General features: G+C 48.6%; 1 protein-coding gene across 2 annotated transcripts in view; it reads right to left on the reverse strand.

The window, feature by feature from the left end:
* RBX1 (ring-box 1) overlaps nt 1–5,490 on the reverse strand; it is a 118,450-nt gene extending 112,960 nt beyond the window's left edge. Inside the window, exon 1 of one of the 2 annotated variants that reach the window (XM_073572994.1) lies at nt 5,341–5,490. In XM_073572994.1, the coding sequence (XP_073429095.1) occupies nt 5,341–5,418 (78 nt within the window). In that variant the 5' untranslated portion in view covers nt 5,419–5,490. The remainder of the gene's footprint in view (nt 1–5,340) is intronic. The other variant, XM_073572995.1, reaches the window with a different exon arrangement.
* Between the last annotated feature and the right edge of the window lie 8,789 nt (nt 5,491–14,279).

Consider the following 14,279-nt stretch of genomic DNA (forward strand, 5'->3'; position numbering starts at 1 on the left):
GAGGCATTCTGCAGGATTTTATCTAAACCTGGCCCAAATACCTTCCCACCAAAGAAGGGTATGCCGCACAACCTATTCTTAGACTGATAGACCTGGTCAGGGGACTTCATCCAAATGGCTCGACAAGCCGCATTGGATAAAGAATTATTCCTGGCGGCGAACCGTACGGATTCGGCAGAGGCATCCACCAAGAATCCGGTTGCGATTTTCAACAAGGGAAGGCCTTCTAAGATATCGGTTCTAGGGGTCTTATCCTTGAGCTGTTGTTCTAGGTGGTCGATCCATAGGTGCATTGATCTGGCAACCCATGTGGCAGCTATATTTGTCTTCATAACCGCCGCCAAGGCCTCTCAAGCCCTTTTCAGGAGCACATCGGCCTTTTTGTCCATGGGCTCCTTGAGGCTGGCGGAATCTTCGAAGGGAATCAAAGTCTTTTTCGACACCCTGGCCACTGGGGTGTCGATTTTAGGCACCTCATCCCGGGTGAAGATGTCTTCCTGGCTAAACGGCAGCCTAAGTTTAAAGTCTCGGGGTATGACTAGTCGTTTCTCGGCGTCTTCCCATTCCTCCAGAATCATCGAACGGCTATGGTCATTAACTGGAAAAACCTGACGGATCCTTGCTCTCAGGCCTCCGAACATTTCGTCCTGGATGGATCTAGTCTTTGGGGCCTCTTCGATCTGCATGGTGTTTCTCACGGCGCTGAGAAGCTCGTCCGTGTTGTCTGAGGAGAAGAGGTATCTTTTCCCCATATCCAGGGGCTCCGAGGTGATCTCGCCTTCCTCTTTCGAGTCTGTGCCAATGATCTCCTTGTCCGACAACCGATCGGACCCGGTCTTGGCCTCTTAGCCTGAGGCTGGCTGGAGTACTGAGTGGGCACCAGTACAGAGACGGATGCCCGGACCTCCTCTCTGACCATTGTGAGCATCTCTGCAAACAGAGAGGCCTGTTCGCCTCTGATGACCTTCAGGGTGCACTCCTCACATAGGGGTTTTTTCCATGACCCCAGAAGCTTAATGGTGCATTCGAATCTCCTGGAGGTCGATGCTGTGGCTGCTGGCGCTGTCTTTTCCTGCAAGCACAGGAGTTTTATGAAGCTCATGCCTTTTGGCCAATACAGCCCCCAACCCCCCCCCCCGGTTTCTACTCACGGACGCTGGCTGCATGGCGTTCTCCATGGTGGGGGTGAGAATCGTGTCTTCCCTCCGGTTGCCCCCTTCCTGGTTTTATCCTACCTTGATTCTGCTGAGCGTTGAGCCGTCTGTCTACTACGCTGATGCGCATGTCATGGCGCCGCCTGAAGCTGTCATCAGGCGCCCAGAAGTGATGCGGCCGCCGGCGTTTCCTGCGTCTCTGGTAGATGCGGCAGGAGCCGAGAGCCCTGCTGAGGGGAAGCGGCTCCAAGTCCCGGAGCAGCGCTCCACGGGACACCTGACGGAGAACCCCCTTAGGGGAGGGTGCCGCCCTGGACCATCCAGCTGGAGGATCTGGAGTTTGGACCCCGCTCCTCCCGGTAAGCTTTCCTGGATGCCGCGCTTCTGCAGCACTCTTGTGCCTGTCCTTACAGGGACAGGAAAAACACTGGCGTGTGGAGAGGGGAGGGGACCTTTAACCTCTCATGCATTTCCTGTCCCTGTAAGGATGAAAGGACAACCCCATGGTGCTGTCAGGATAGGACGTCCTGGAAAGTGATATTATATATTTTGTATTCTAGTATTAAGAGAAAAATACATATGATACTTTCATTCCCTTTCATGAAGCAAATTGAGGCAATTTGTGTTGTCACTTTCCGCAGGGTCAGTTTTTTTTATTTTTTGAGAGTCACAAAAATGTGGATGACTGTTTATGTCCACCTTTTTGAGGATGGGATACTTCTTAAAAGAACATTAGACAGAACAAAAATTGAAAGTTTCTACTTCATTAAAGTCGATGACCCTGTTGGCAGGTACGCCACAATCACGTTTCAGGGTTCCATTAGGAAGCCCTGACTAAACCACAGACGTGTGGCTGAAATGTGATGTGAATATGCCATTGCTGTTCTGTGTGCTACAAGCTCACAGTGCCATTGAACAGCTGTCAGAGGCCAATGCGTGCTGAGTGGACCACCACAACTCTGCTCAGCAGACATTCTAGCATGCGACCAAACATCTGCTACCAGGGTCCGATATTTACGGAGGGGACCACCACAGCTCTCTATGGTGGCCTCTCTCAGGTGCTGCCAATCAGCTGATATACAAGGTAATTTGAGTAAATTTGAACAGAAGGGAGTTTTGTATGTAGGAAACGTTGAGGGGACCCAGGTGTGAAGTGTCCTTAATGGAATTATTTCTGGAACTAAAGCCCCTATATACATTACGCCAGACCCAGGCGAAGTGCAGCCCATCGGCCACATCTGGCCCTCTGGCTGTCTCAGTCAGGTCCACGGACTGAGACAGCCGTGGGGCTGGAAACCAGAGGTCCACAGGCCACACCGTGCCCGCCGACTCCATTGGCACTGACTGTATTTGTGAAACAGCTGACGCGATGACGTCATTTCATGCGTCGGCTGTGTACTGCTGAGAGTCAGCGCACCGGAGACAGGAACAGAAGCAGAGCGCCGGGGAACGGGACCGAGGCGAGTATATGGTGTTTTGGAGTTTTTTGCGCAAGGGGAGGCTTTGTGGGGCTCATGCTGCGCATGGGGAGGCCGTTTGGGGCTTCATACAATATACAGGAGGATGCCAGCATACTTACTTCTGCTCAATATTAAGTGATTGAATATGATCATCAATAATTACAAGGTATCAATATTAATATTGAGTAGAATTAATTTTAGCCTATTGTGGCCCTCCACAAAAGTCACGGTCTCAGGTGGCACCTCGGGAAAGTTGATTGCCCACCGCTGGATTAGACTAACATCAGCCAAAGCAATTGATATGGGCAGGTTCTGCAGACAGTATGTGTATGGGGGCTTCCTGTTTGTTAACTCCCCATAGATTATGGCCAATTTTGGACCGACAATCCATTTGTTCTCTAAAGCTCCCCCCATACACATCTTCCCTGACAGTCCCATACACAGGAGCACTTGGGTTACCTCTCAAAACACAATAGGGGCAGCAGTCTGAAGTCTGCTTGTCCATTATCTATAGGAGGCCTTATCATTGTTAACCAGAACTAAATTTTTTTTTTCCTATGAGCTACAAACTAAGGCTGGTAGCTGATGACAGTTAGCAACTGCCTATTGTACCCGGCGCTGGCACAGAGGTCACAGACAGCTCCTGCAGGTGATTCAGCGGCTTCACATCAGCAGATCAGCTCTCTTTGCTCGGATGATGGTGTGTGACAGCCGGTTTTCTGCAGTTATGCCGCAGGGATTGGCAGTCAGTAAGAATGACAGTGCAGAGGCACCCCATCAACAGAACAGAGCAGAAGAGAAGTGGCTGTTGTCGATTTGATGTCATCAGAGGCCACAGAATCACCGCCAGGAGCAACCTGTGACCAGCAAGACAGGCAGGTAGTTACCAACCACCTGATCATTCTTAGGGTGCGTTTCCATGTAGCATATGTTTTCAGGATTTGCTGCGGTTTGGACACTGTACAGCCACAACCTTTAATCCGCAGCGTCCAGATGTTACAGCATAGTGGAGGGAATTTTATGAAATCATGTTTCTACTATGCGTGCAGGGACGCGGGCGACACACCAGAGATTACGGACATGCAGCTCGTCTTTCCAAACGGCAGCATGTCTATATTGCGAAGACACTCAGTCTCCACAAGATAAATAACCCAGTCTATGGATAGGATGCGGTGATACCACAAGTGTTCAATGAACACATGTGGCATCACCACATATACAACAGGGGGCAGTGCTTTGGGGAATGCGGGGTTTCCGCTGCGTCCAAAGCGCTGCAAGTACACAGCATGGAAACATAGGCCCACAGAAAAATAAGAGTCCTAGATAACCCCTGTAAGACAGCGGCTGTCAGAACACGAGAGCAGTCGGCAGAGGGAGCCCCTCTTGTGTACAGTGAGCCCCTCTTGTGTACAGTGAGCGGAGACACTCATCAGTCCAGCCGGCTGCTGTGTGACATGCATGGGCCCTCTGAGCAGCCGGTAGAGAGCGCCCTCCTGCATACGGGGAGCAGGGACACCCATCAGTCCGGCCGGCATGTGATATGTACGGGCCCTCTGAGCAGCCAGTAGAAGGCGCCCTCCTGTGTATGGGGACACCCATCAGTCCAGCCGGCTGCTGTGTGACATGCATGGGCCCTCTGAGCAGCCGGTAGAGAGCACCCTCCTGCATACGGGGAGCAGGGACACCCATCAGTCCGGCCGGCATGTGATATGTACGGGCCCTCTGAGCAGCCAGTAGAAGGCGCCCTCCTGTGTATGGGGACACCTATCAGTCCAGCCAGCCGCTGTGTGACAGTTATGGGTCCTCTGAGCAGCCAATAGAGGGCGCCCTCCTGCATATGGGGACACCCATCAGTCCGACTGACCACTGTGTGACATATGAGCCCCTGAGCAGCCAGTAGAGAGCGCCCTCCTGTGTATGGGAAGCGGGGACACATCAGTCCAGCCGGCCGCTGTGTGATGTGTACGGGCCCTCTGAGCAGCCAGTAGAGGGCACCCTCCTGTGTATGGGGACACCTATCAGTCCAGCTGGCCGCTGTGCGACATGTATGGGCCCTCTGAGCAGCCAGTATTGGGCACCCTCCTGTGTACAGGGAGCAGGGACACCCATCAGTCCGGTCATTGTGACATGTATGGGCCCTCTGAGCAGCCGGTAGAGGGCACCCTCCTGTGTATGAGGAGCGGGGACACAGGTCAGTCCAGCCGCTGTGTGACATGTATGGGCCTTCTGAGCAGCCGGTAGAAGGCGCCCTCCTGTGTATGTGGAGCGAGGACACCTGTCAGTCCGGCCGCTGTGGGACATGTATGAGCCCCTGAGCAGCCAGTATTGGGCACCCTCCTGTGTACAGGGAGCAGGGACACCCATCAGTCCGGTCAATGTGTGACGTGTATGGGCCCTCTGAGCAGCCGGTAGAGGGCGCCCTCCTGTGTATGGGGAGCGGGGACACCTGTCAGTCCAGCCGCTGTGTGACGTGTATGGGCCCCTGAGCAGCCAGTATTGGGCACCCTCCTGTGTACAGGGAGCAGGGACACCCACCAGTCCGGGCGCTGTGTGGGCCATTACTCTACAGCGCCATCCGCAGGTGAGCGGCGGCACAGCCAGAAATGCCTGGTGTCACACACGGGGCTCCATTATCTGTAGACACCGAAGGGCCTCCCTCAACCCGCCATCCTGGAAGTAAGGTCTACACGGTGGTGTGGCCAGTCCCCAGGGAAAGCTTCTCCTACCTTCTTTACCTCGAACCTCTTCTTTCCAGCGCTGTTGTTAGCTCCGCTCGGCATGTCCACATCCATCGCAGCAGCCATTTTGAAGGAAAATAATTACGAATTTAAATAGCGCATGCGCAGCCGAAAGCCGCACTGTCGTCATTTCCATGTGACTACTTCTTAAAGGCGCTTGTGCTCTGCCATTGGGCGGGGCCCAATGAAGGAGGGGCGGTCTAAAAAAGGATTGGATGGCCTGACAAGAAGGGCGGACCTTCGTGTTTCCTGAGTCCTGACTGTGACAGAATGTAATGTGTGATATGTTGTGTAGAGGAGGGCTCCCGAAGAAACGGTGCACCTGTAGAGCTGGAGCATGCGCACTATTAAACAACCAAGCCCTTAGGCCTCTTTCACACTTCCGTTTTTTACAATCAGTCACAATCCGCCAGGTTTTGAAAAAAAACGGATCCTCAATTTTTTTTTGAGGATCCGTTTTTTTCCCATTGACTTGCATTAATGGCGGATTGTGACGGATTGCTGTCCGTTGCATCCGTTTTTTTGTGAGGATCCGGCAAAAGTTGCTGTCCGTCACCATCCTCAAAGATTTCAAAACGGAGCTTGTAACGTTTTTTTCTCTAGCGGATCCTCCAGACACTTAACCCGAAATTCTTTCTGGGTGCTGGACAAAAAAAAAATTCTCTCTCTCTCTCTCTCTCTCTCTCTCTCTCGCCAGCGATTCCTTTAAATTTCTTCATTTTCAGGATCCGTCTGAAAACGGATCCTGTGCCATCCGTTTACATCAGTTGAGAACGGATCCGCTTGTCCGCCTTTTTGGCGGATTATAACTGATGCAAAAAAACTGAAGTGTGAAAGAGGCCTTAGGAAACCAGGCTGGGAAATGCGGTGGATGGGGGCGCAATAGAGAGTGGCCGAACGAGGGCCTGTTATACACTATACATTACTATAGGGCAGGGTTCCCCAACTCCAATCCTCAAGGCCCACCAACAGATCGTGTTTTCAGGATTTCCTTAGTATTGCTTAAATGACAATTGCTTCACCTGTGCAATATAAAGGAAATCCTGAAAACATCTGTTGGTGGGCCTTGAGGACTGGAGTTGGGGAACCCTGCTATAGGGAATTGTCCAGGCTCGCAACCTGGTGCTATTACTTCACATTAAGGGGTTTGTCATATAAATACATATATCACACGGCCACAGGATCCCATAAGCCCGTCGCTCGGCCACAGGTCCGGTTTTAGACAAATTGGGGCTCTTGGCAAAATTCAAAGTGGGGCCCCCATGTGCATATAAAACAGGTACATGTTACGCCGTTATCGGTGTCACCAGTGTATTTGATCAGTGTGCCGTCCATGTGCCATCCATGTTTTTCTGGTATAGACACTTTTTGGAATTGAAATTACAAAGCCTCTCACATACTTTCCATGTTAAACACGGACGGCTCATGGACGAAACACGGACGGCATGTGTACACAGACATGAGTGCAGCACCGTAGGTCAAATAGGGGACACGTGGCATCCATGAAAAACATGATACACGGTTGTGTGAAGGGGCTGTACAGTCACATAATAGAAAACAGCAGAATTGCCGTCTTTTTCTACATCCTCACAAACGGCAGAATAAAAAGCGATTAAATAACAATCCTACTTGTCCCCAAAACTACTCTGCTAAATCCCCTCTGACTCTGTGGCCGATGGTTCGGAGTCAATGATGGTTTTTATTCACTTTGCAGCTGTAATATAAGGTGAAGCCACAAGACCCCTGCAACCCAGAGCTGAGACTGTCGAAGATCACCGGAGCCACAAGACCACTGCAGCTCATTGCAGAGACTGGCGGAGACCCCCAGAGCCACAAGACCCCTGCAGCCCAATGCTGAGACTGGCGGAGACCCCCAGAGCTACAACACCACTGCAGCTCAGTGCAGAGACTGGCAGAGACCCCCGGAGCCACAAGACCCCGGCAGCCTAGTGCTGAGACTGGCGGAGACCCCCGGAACCACAAGATCCCTGCAGCCTAGTGCGGAGACCCCCGGAACCACAAGACCTCTGCAGCCTAGTGCTGAGACAGGCGGAGACCTCCGGAGCGTCAGTGCTGGAGCTGCAGGGGATTTATCATTTCATGCTAATTATTTCTACAATAGATGGAGGCTCGATTCTATCTCATCGGGACGGCGGTAATGTCACAATGGGGGCAGGCTTTGCAGCATTAAGAATCTCTCCCCCCCCATGTGCTCACCCACCTATCCACTCTTTCCCCATGTGTTGACTTCTCCCGTCTGTGCTCTCTTCTTTGACCTGTCTACCCTATGTGCTATCCCCCTTGTCTGCTGTCTCTCTCCTTCCTGTGCTGTGTTCTCCCCTGATGAGCAGGCCCGTTTTGAGCTGTCTCCCCTTTGTGCTCTGTCTCTCTCACCCCTGTGTCTAACTGTGTACAGAACATACCACAGCTCCTGGGCAGGGGAGGAAGCAAAAGACATTACTGACATTACAGCAGGAGATCGCAGAGGAAAAATTTTGTGAGGTAAAATATTGTTTAAAAACATTCAGTGAAATATTTTACCTCACAAAATAAATCCTCTGTGATCCCCTGCTGTAATGTCAGTATTGTCTTTTGCTTCCTCCCTTGCCCAGGAGATGTGGTATGCTCCGTACACAGTCAGACACAGACAATTTTTAAAATGAACCCCTTTAATGTGACCGTCTTCCTCTGCCTGTAGACACGTCGGGCATCTGCCACCAGGATCAGCCGAATGATTCACTGCACCTGCGCGGAATTCGCACAGGGGCAGTGCGATGGTATTCCGCTGGTGGTACCGTGCAAGAGGCTGCGTGAGTGTATGAGTGTGAGGCCTCATACTCACTTGCGAGAAACTCGCACGATTCTCGTGCGAGTCTCTCGCATGAGAACCTGGCACAGCCAACGGGAACGGAGCATGCTGCTACATGGATTTCTATGCGCGCTCCGGTCCCAGTGCCGGCGGCAGTGTCGGGTTGTTATGCGAGACTCGCACGAAAATCGTGCAAGTCTCTCGTAAGTGAGTATGAGCCCTGAGTGTGAGAGTCTGAGTGTGAGAGTGTATGAGTGTGTGTGATTGTGTGTGGTGCGTACGGCGTATAGAGTGTTTGTATGAGTGTGTGTGGTACGACGGTGTTCCGCTGGTAGTACCGCACAATAGGTTGGTACCAGCAGCAGTTTCCTTATTGAGACACCCATCACTTGGGTGTCCCAATATGGCAGTTGGTGAACTTCCTCCTCTTGAAATTCTGGGATACGGTGACATCTGGACAGAACAGGATATGAAAACATTACAAGGCAATTATATAGATTATCAAAACCCCCCTGTAAAGACTGTTCACACACACCATTTCTGCTGCGGATTGATCTACAGTGTTGGCAGGAAATATTAAGCGTTTTTGCAGCCTCTTCACTTGCATTTTTGTGTCCCATTCATTTGAATAGGGAAAAACGCTGTAGAAACGCCGAAAGATGACTGCAACAGATTTATTACAATAAGTGTCTTCTGGACGCTGTCCGTGTCTGGCTGCTGCACTGGGACAGCGCAAAATAGTATACTAGACTGCACTATTCCACACAATAGTATATTGAGCCCTGTTCACATTGTGCTTCTGCAGTGTGTCCGGTGCCTCTGAATCCCTCTAAAATAGGATTCACGTAAATCCCCAACGGGGCTATAGACTGCACTGACACAAGCAGAGGTCAAATGAGTGTTTGTTTTTTTTACTGAAATTGACTGAGTTATTTTCTTAGGCCGGGTGCACACGAGCAGGAATTGGCAGCGCTTTGGACACAGCACATAGACGGCAGCGGATATCGAACGCAGGTGACTCCACATGTAATCACTGAACCGTGCGGATTCACTGCGTCCAGTACATTGTGCGGGTGAGATTTATCATGTCTCCGCAAGATAAATAGACATGTTGCAATCTGGAAAGACGCGCCGCATGTCCATCTCTGCGGGTGAGCCGCAGGCGTCTGTGGACGCATGGTGGGCATGAGATTTCTTGAAATCCCACCCACTATGAGCGTTTTATAGTCTGCAAAATACGGTAAACTACTGATTCCTATTATGGTGACACTACAATTATAGAACTATATATGCAGCACGTATCCACACTACACATGTACACACATATATATATGTAAAGCTGAGTGTATGTGTGTGTATCGACGATGATGTCATAATAGGTTGCAATGGTGACGGTTATGTCATAATAGGTTGTCATGGCAAAGATGATGTCATAATGGGTATAATGGCATGGGACTATGGGATGGAGGATATGTATGATGGGTATATGGGTACGGGACTATGGGATGGAGGATGTGTGATGGGTATATGGGCACTGGATTATAGGATGGCAGATATGTATGATGGGTATATGAGCACGGGACTATGGGATTGCGGATAATCATAATTTGTTATAACTAACAGTTACTATGACCTGGGCAACGCTCTGTCACAGTATCCCATAAACGCATCGCTCTGCCACAGAGTATCCCATAAACATATCGTGCAGCCACATGATCCCATGAATGCATCGCTCAGTCACAGGTTCCAATAAAAGCATTTCTCAGCCACAGGATCCCATAAACACATTGCTAAGCCACAGGATCCCATAAATGTATCGCTAAGCCACGGGATCCCAAAAAGGCATCGCTAGGCCAAAGGATCTCATAAAGGCATCACTCGACCACAGGATCCCATAAAGGTATCACTCGACCACAGGATCCCATAAAAGCATCACTCAGCTACAGGATCCCATAAACACATCGCTGGTCTGTCTTTTGAAAGGATGTCTTTTTAAGGGCAACATCAGAAATATGCCAGAGGAATAACTCCCTACTATAGATGCTTCATTGTTATTATTGCTTTGCTTCACTATTGCTATCAATCTGACAATCGATCTGCTTCATCCTCAGGTATGTCTCCTTGTGTCAGTATTCCGAGTTTTTTTAAATCATCTTGTGAATGACTTTGCCCTTTGTCAAGATGGAGGTTGCTGTTTCTCTGTGCCCTACTTCCTGCTCATTTGTATAAAACTCGGTCCAGGTGCTGCATTCCTTGCTGGAGTATTTTGCTACCGCTTCCCGTCAGCTGTGCTGTTAGTTTCCTCAGGGTGCTTCTACTGTGGCCTGGGACATTCTCTGTTCTCTGCTTAGGAAAGTTGCACTCATCGTGCTATCATTAGTCTGTTGACTTTGGAACTTAACCCTCGGTAAGAACTGCGTTTCTAAATTGTGTGTCACCGCAATCCTTCACTCTCCCCGGTGAGAGCTGTGGGAACTATCACCGACCTTATACTTTGATGTGAACCTGTTTCTGGACTCACTTGTGTTCACGTCGCTTCTGGGACCAACTGGTGAATCAGCTTCTGGACTTTCTTGTGTTTTTGCTATGTCTGGGATCAACCTATGAACTTGTTCTGGACTTCCCTGTGCCTTCTACATAACTGGATTTGACTCTCTCTGCACCACTAGTGTGAACTGCGCCACGTCACCAGAGTGTCACACTCACCTTCTGATCACATTTTTGTGAGGACTGCAGGTTATCAGTATACTGTTTGGGATATTATCACTGTGTAAAAATACACTGCACACAAAGAAACCTGTCTCTGTCTGTTCATTTCCCCACGCTATCAGAATCCTTGAGTTCCTACAATAGTATTACAGGATACTCCAGCCAAAAAGAGGATTCTGCTGGGGCAATGTCGGAGTCACGGGCAGACAAAATATTTTCCATGATTAACTCCTTGCAGCAGGAGGTGGGGGCTATACAAAATATACTTAGAGACTTGGAGTCCCGGGTTGACCACAATGCACAGGTGTTTGGTCAGGCTCTCCAAGATCTACATACCAGGACGGAAGTCCAGGAGGCCTTACCCACTGAGCATACACCGTTTCCCAGTATGCCCAAATTGCCTCCATTCCAATTTAATGGTAACCAAAGTCAATTTCGTGGGTTTGTCAATGCATATTATTTTTTGATGTACATGCCTCTTACTACCGGTCTGATAGTTCTAAAATTCTATGTATTGTTATGCTGTTGACGTCACGGGCTCTGGTGTGGGCAAATCCTATGGTTGAAAGTCATGATATTTGTCTAAATAATTTGGATGATTTTCTGACAGCTATGGCGCAAATGTTCGACGACCCCAACCGCTGTGCCACCGCTGAATCTGCCTTGCTTTCCTTACACCAGGGGAAGCGTGCAGTCATAGAATATGTTACCGAATTTAAGAGGTTAGTGGTGGATACCAACTGGGACAACAATGTTTTATTGCCAATTTTTAGGAAAGGTCTGTCCAGTGCAATTAAGGATGAGCTAGCTCGTTCAGAGTCTGCACAGGAGTTTGAGCTGTTTTTTCAACAGTGTGCGTATTGATATTCGCCTAACTGAACGCACACAAGAAAAATGGGCAGCTTTAAATCGCATCACTAATTTTGATCTTCCATCTAGGGAAACTACAGGGAAAAACCCACGGGAGGCCGAGGAGGTGCCTATGCAAGTGGATTCGCTACATAGACGTGAGAATAATGAACGCCGGGAATACGGTTTCTGTGAACGCTTATATTTTTATTGTGGCCAATCAGACCATTTCCTCAATTGTCCTAAATGTCCCAGGCGACCTAACAAGATGCTGGAGGCAGTAGGGGATTATGACAATACTGACGCTAAGTCTGAGGTTTCGGAGGCCAGCTTACAGCTAGACGCTGTGTTTCCCCCAACGTTGTTGACCTCCCCCAAAGATCAAGGGGAGAAATATTCACATTGTTCTCTTCCTATTCAGATTCTGTGGGAAGGTCAGTAGATATCAAGTTCGGCCATGATAGACTCTGGTGCAGGTGGGAATTTCATGGATTCTTTTGCCAGGGAACATGGCATAAGGACCCAATTAAGAGCATCACCAGTCACCATGGAAACGGTGGATTGTTCCCCATTAGCTTCCGGACCAGTAGAGCGGGAGACGGTGCTTCTGGAATGTAGGATGAAACCAGATCATCAGGAGACTCTTTCATTTATGTTAATATCTTCTCCTCACTTTCCTATAATTTTAGGAATTCGCTGGTTACGGTCACAAAATCCACACATCAATTGGGAAACCAAGGAAATATCCTTCCTCCCGAAGTGTAGTCCTACCATCAGTCCAATGGTAACGGTTCCAGTTACCCTGAATATGGAAGAGCCAATACAGGTACCTACTCTCCCTCTGGTTTATCAGGAATTCGTGGACATTTGTGACAAGAGGAGGGCAGACCAGCTCCCACCACATAGACCATATGACTGCCCCATAGAATTGCTTCCTGGGGCAGCGATTCCTATCGGCCATGTTTACCCGCTGGCAGCTCCAGAACTAAAGACATTACGAGAATATATAGATGACCATCTTCACTAGCGGGAGCCCCCATATTCTTTGTAAAGAAGAAAGATGGGACCCTAAGACCTTGCACTGACATACGTCAAAGAAATCACAGTTCAAAAATATATCACAAACGACTAGTATCATGAAAAGCTCACAGTTTCTTTTGTGACTCTGCTAAAAATCCAAATTTTATTCCAAAAAAACAAACAATCTATTAATCAAAAAATGTCATTGCATCATACCAAATAGAAATGAACACCACTGGGAGGTGCCTTCCCCTGCACTGGCTATTCTCTCCCTACCTATCAGTGGAGGTTGGAGCCCTAGGACCTGCGCAATTGGCCCCCCAACGACGGCTCACCCTGCTACCCCTATAGGGCCCTATAGTGGCAGGGATGTGATAAAGAAATGAAATAGGTAGGTGAGAAAGAAAGAAATGTATATTCTGATTCTCTTGATTTCAGGAAAAACTCCACTGCTTTTATTCCCATATCACGAGGGATGCTACTATGTAGGGCCTCAACATCGATTGAGGCCAATAATACATTATCTTCCCGTGACATATCCTCTATCTTCATTAGGAGATCTGAGGTATCTCTAATATACAATGGTAAAGCTGTCACAAATTGTCGTAGCACCCTATCTATATAGATCCCACAGTTCTGAGATTTGGAGTCATTGCCCGAAACAATTGGGCGTCCCTTCAAAGGGGACAGCCCCTTATGTACTTTCGGTAGGGCATAAATAATTGGAACAGTAGCAGTTTTTTGAAACATGAATGTTTTTTCATTCTTTGAAAGGATGCCCGATTCCAGGGCATTATATAATAGTAGTTCAAGTTGACCATTGAATTCATCAGTGGGGTTATTCCGCAGGTGGATTTATCATGAATTATTTTATTGCACATGCCCTTATACATATCATGGTTCAAAATGACTATATTACCCCCTTTATCGGAGGACTTAAAAATCAATTCCTTATTCATTGAAAGGTTATCCAAAGCCTTTCTTTCCATAGCCAATAGATTACTATACCTTTTTTGTCTATTCTCACCAAGGGCCTTCAAGTCAGTTGTAACAAGTTTGGTAAAGATGTCAATACTATTATTATCTGACGGAGGAGGCATCTTGGTACTTCTTGGTTTGAGGTCCGTGAAGGGTCCCAGTCCTTCTGGCCTCTGACCCTCCTCATAGAGGTCAGCCAATAGCCTCACATCAGACAGTTCATCCGTATTAATTCCAAGAGCCAAACATTGGGCTCGATCATTAACCTTAAAAAATCTCTTCTATTTTAAATTTCTACTGAAAATATTGATATCTTTAATCAAAGAGAAATCGTCAAACTTATTAGTAGGGACAAAAGAAAACCTTTAACCAAGACAGATTTTTCCCACTCAGTCAAGATGGGAGAGGTTAGGTTTATGATCCTATTATCATCAACTTGTCTCCTCAATATCTGGGATTCCTGATACGTTCCCTCAGATGATACGGGGTCCCAAAATTTCTTTTGTCCAAAAAATGTTGTTGCCCAGCAGAGGAGACAGTAGAAGAAGAACCAGAGGGTACA

Source organism: Dendrobates tinctorius, unplaced genomic scaffold (genome assembly GCF_039654945.1).
Source record: "Dendrobates tinctorius isolate UK_male_01 unplaced genomic scaffold, ASM3965494v1 ptg000033l, whole genome shotgun sequence".
In the NCBI taxonomy this organism is placed as follows: domain Eukaryota; kingdom Metazoa; phylum Chordata; class Amphibia; order Anura; family Dendrobatidae; genus Dendrobates; species Dendrobates tinctorius.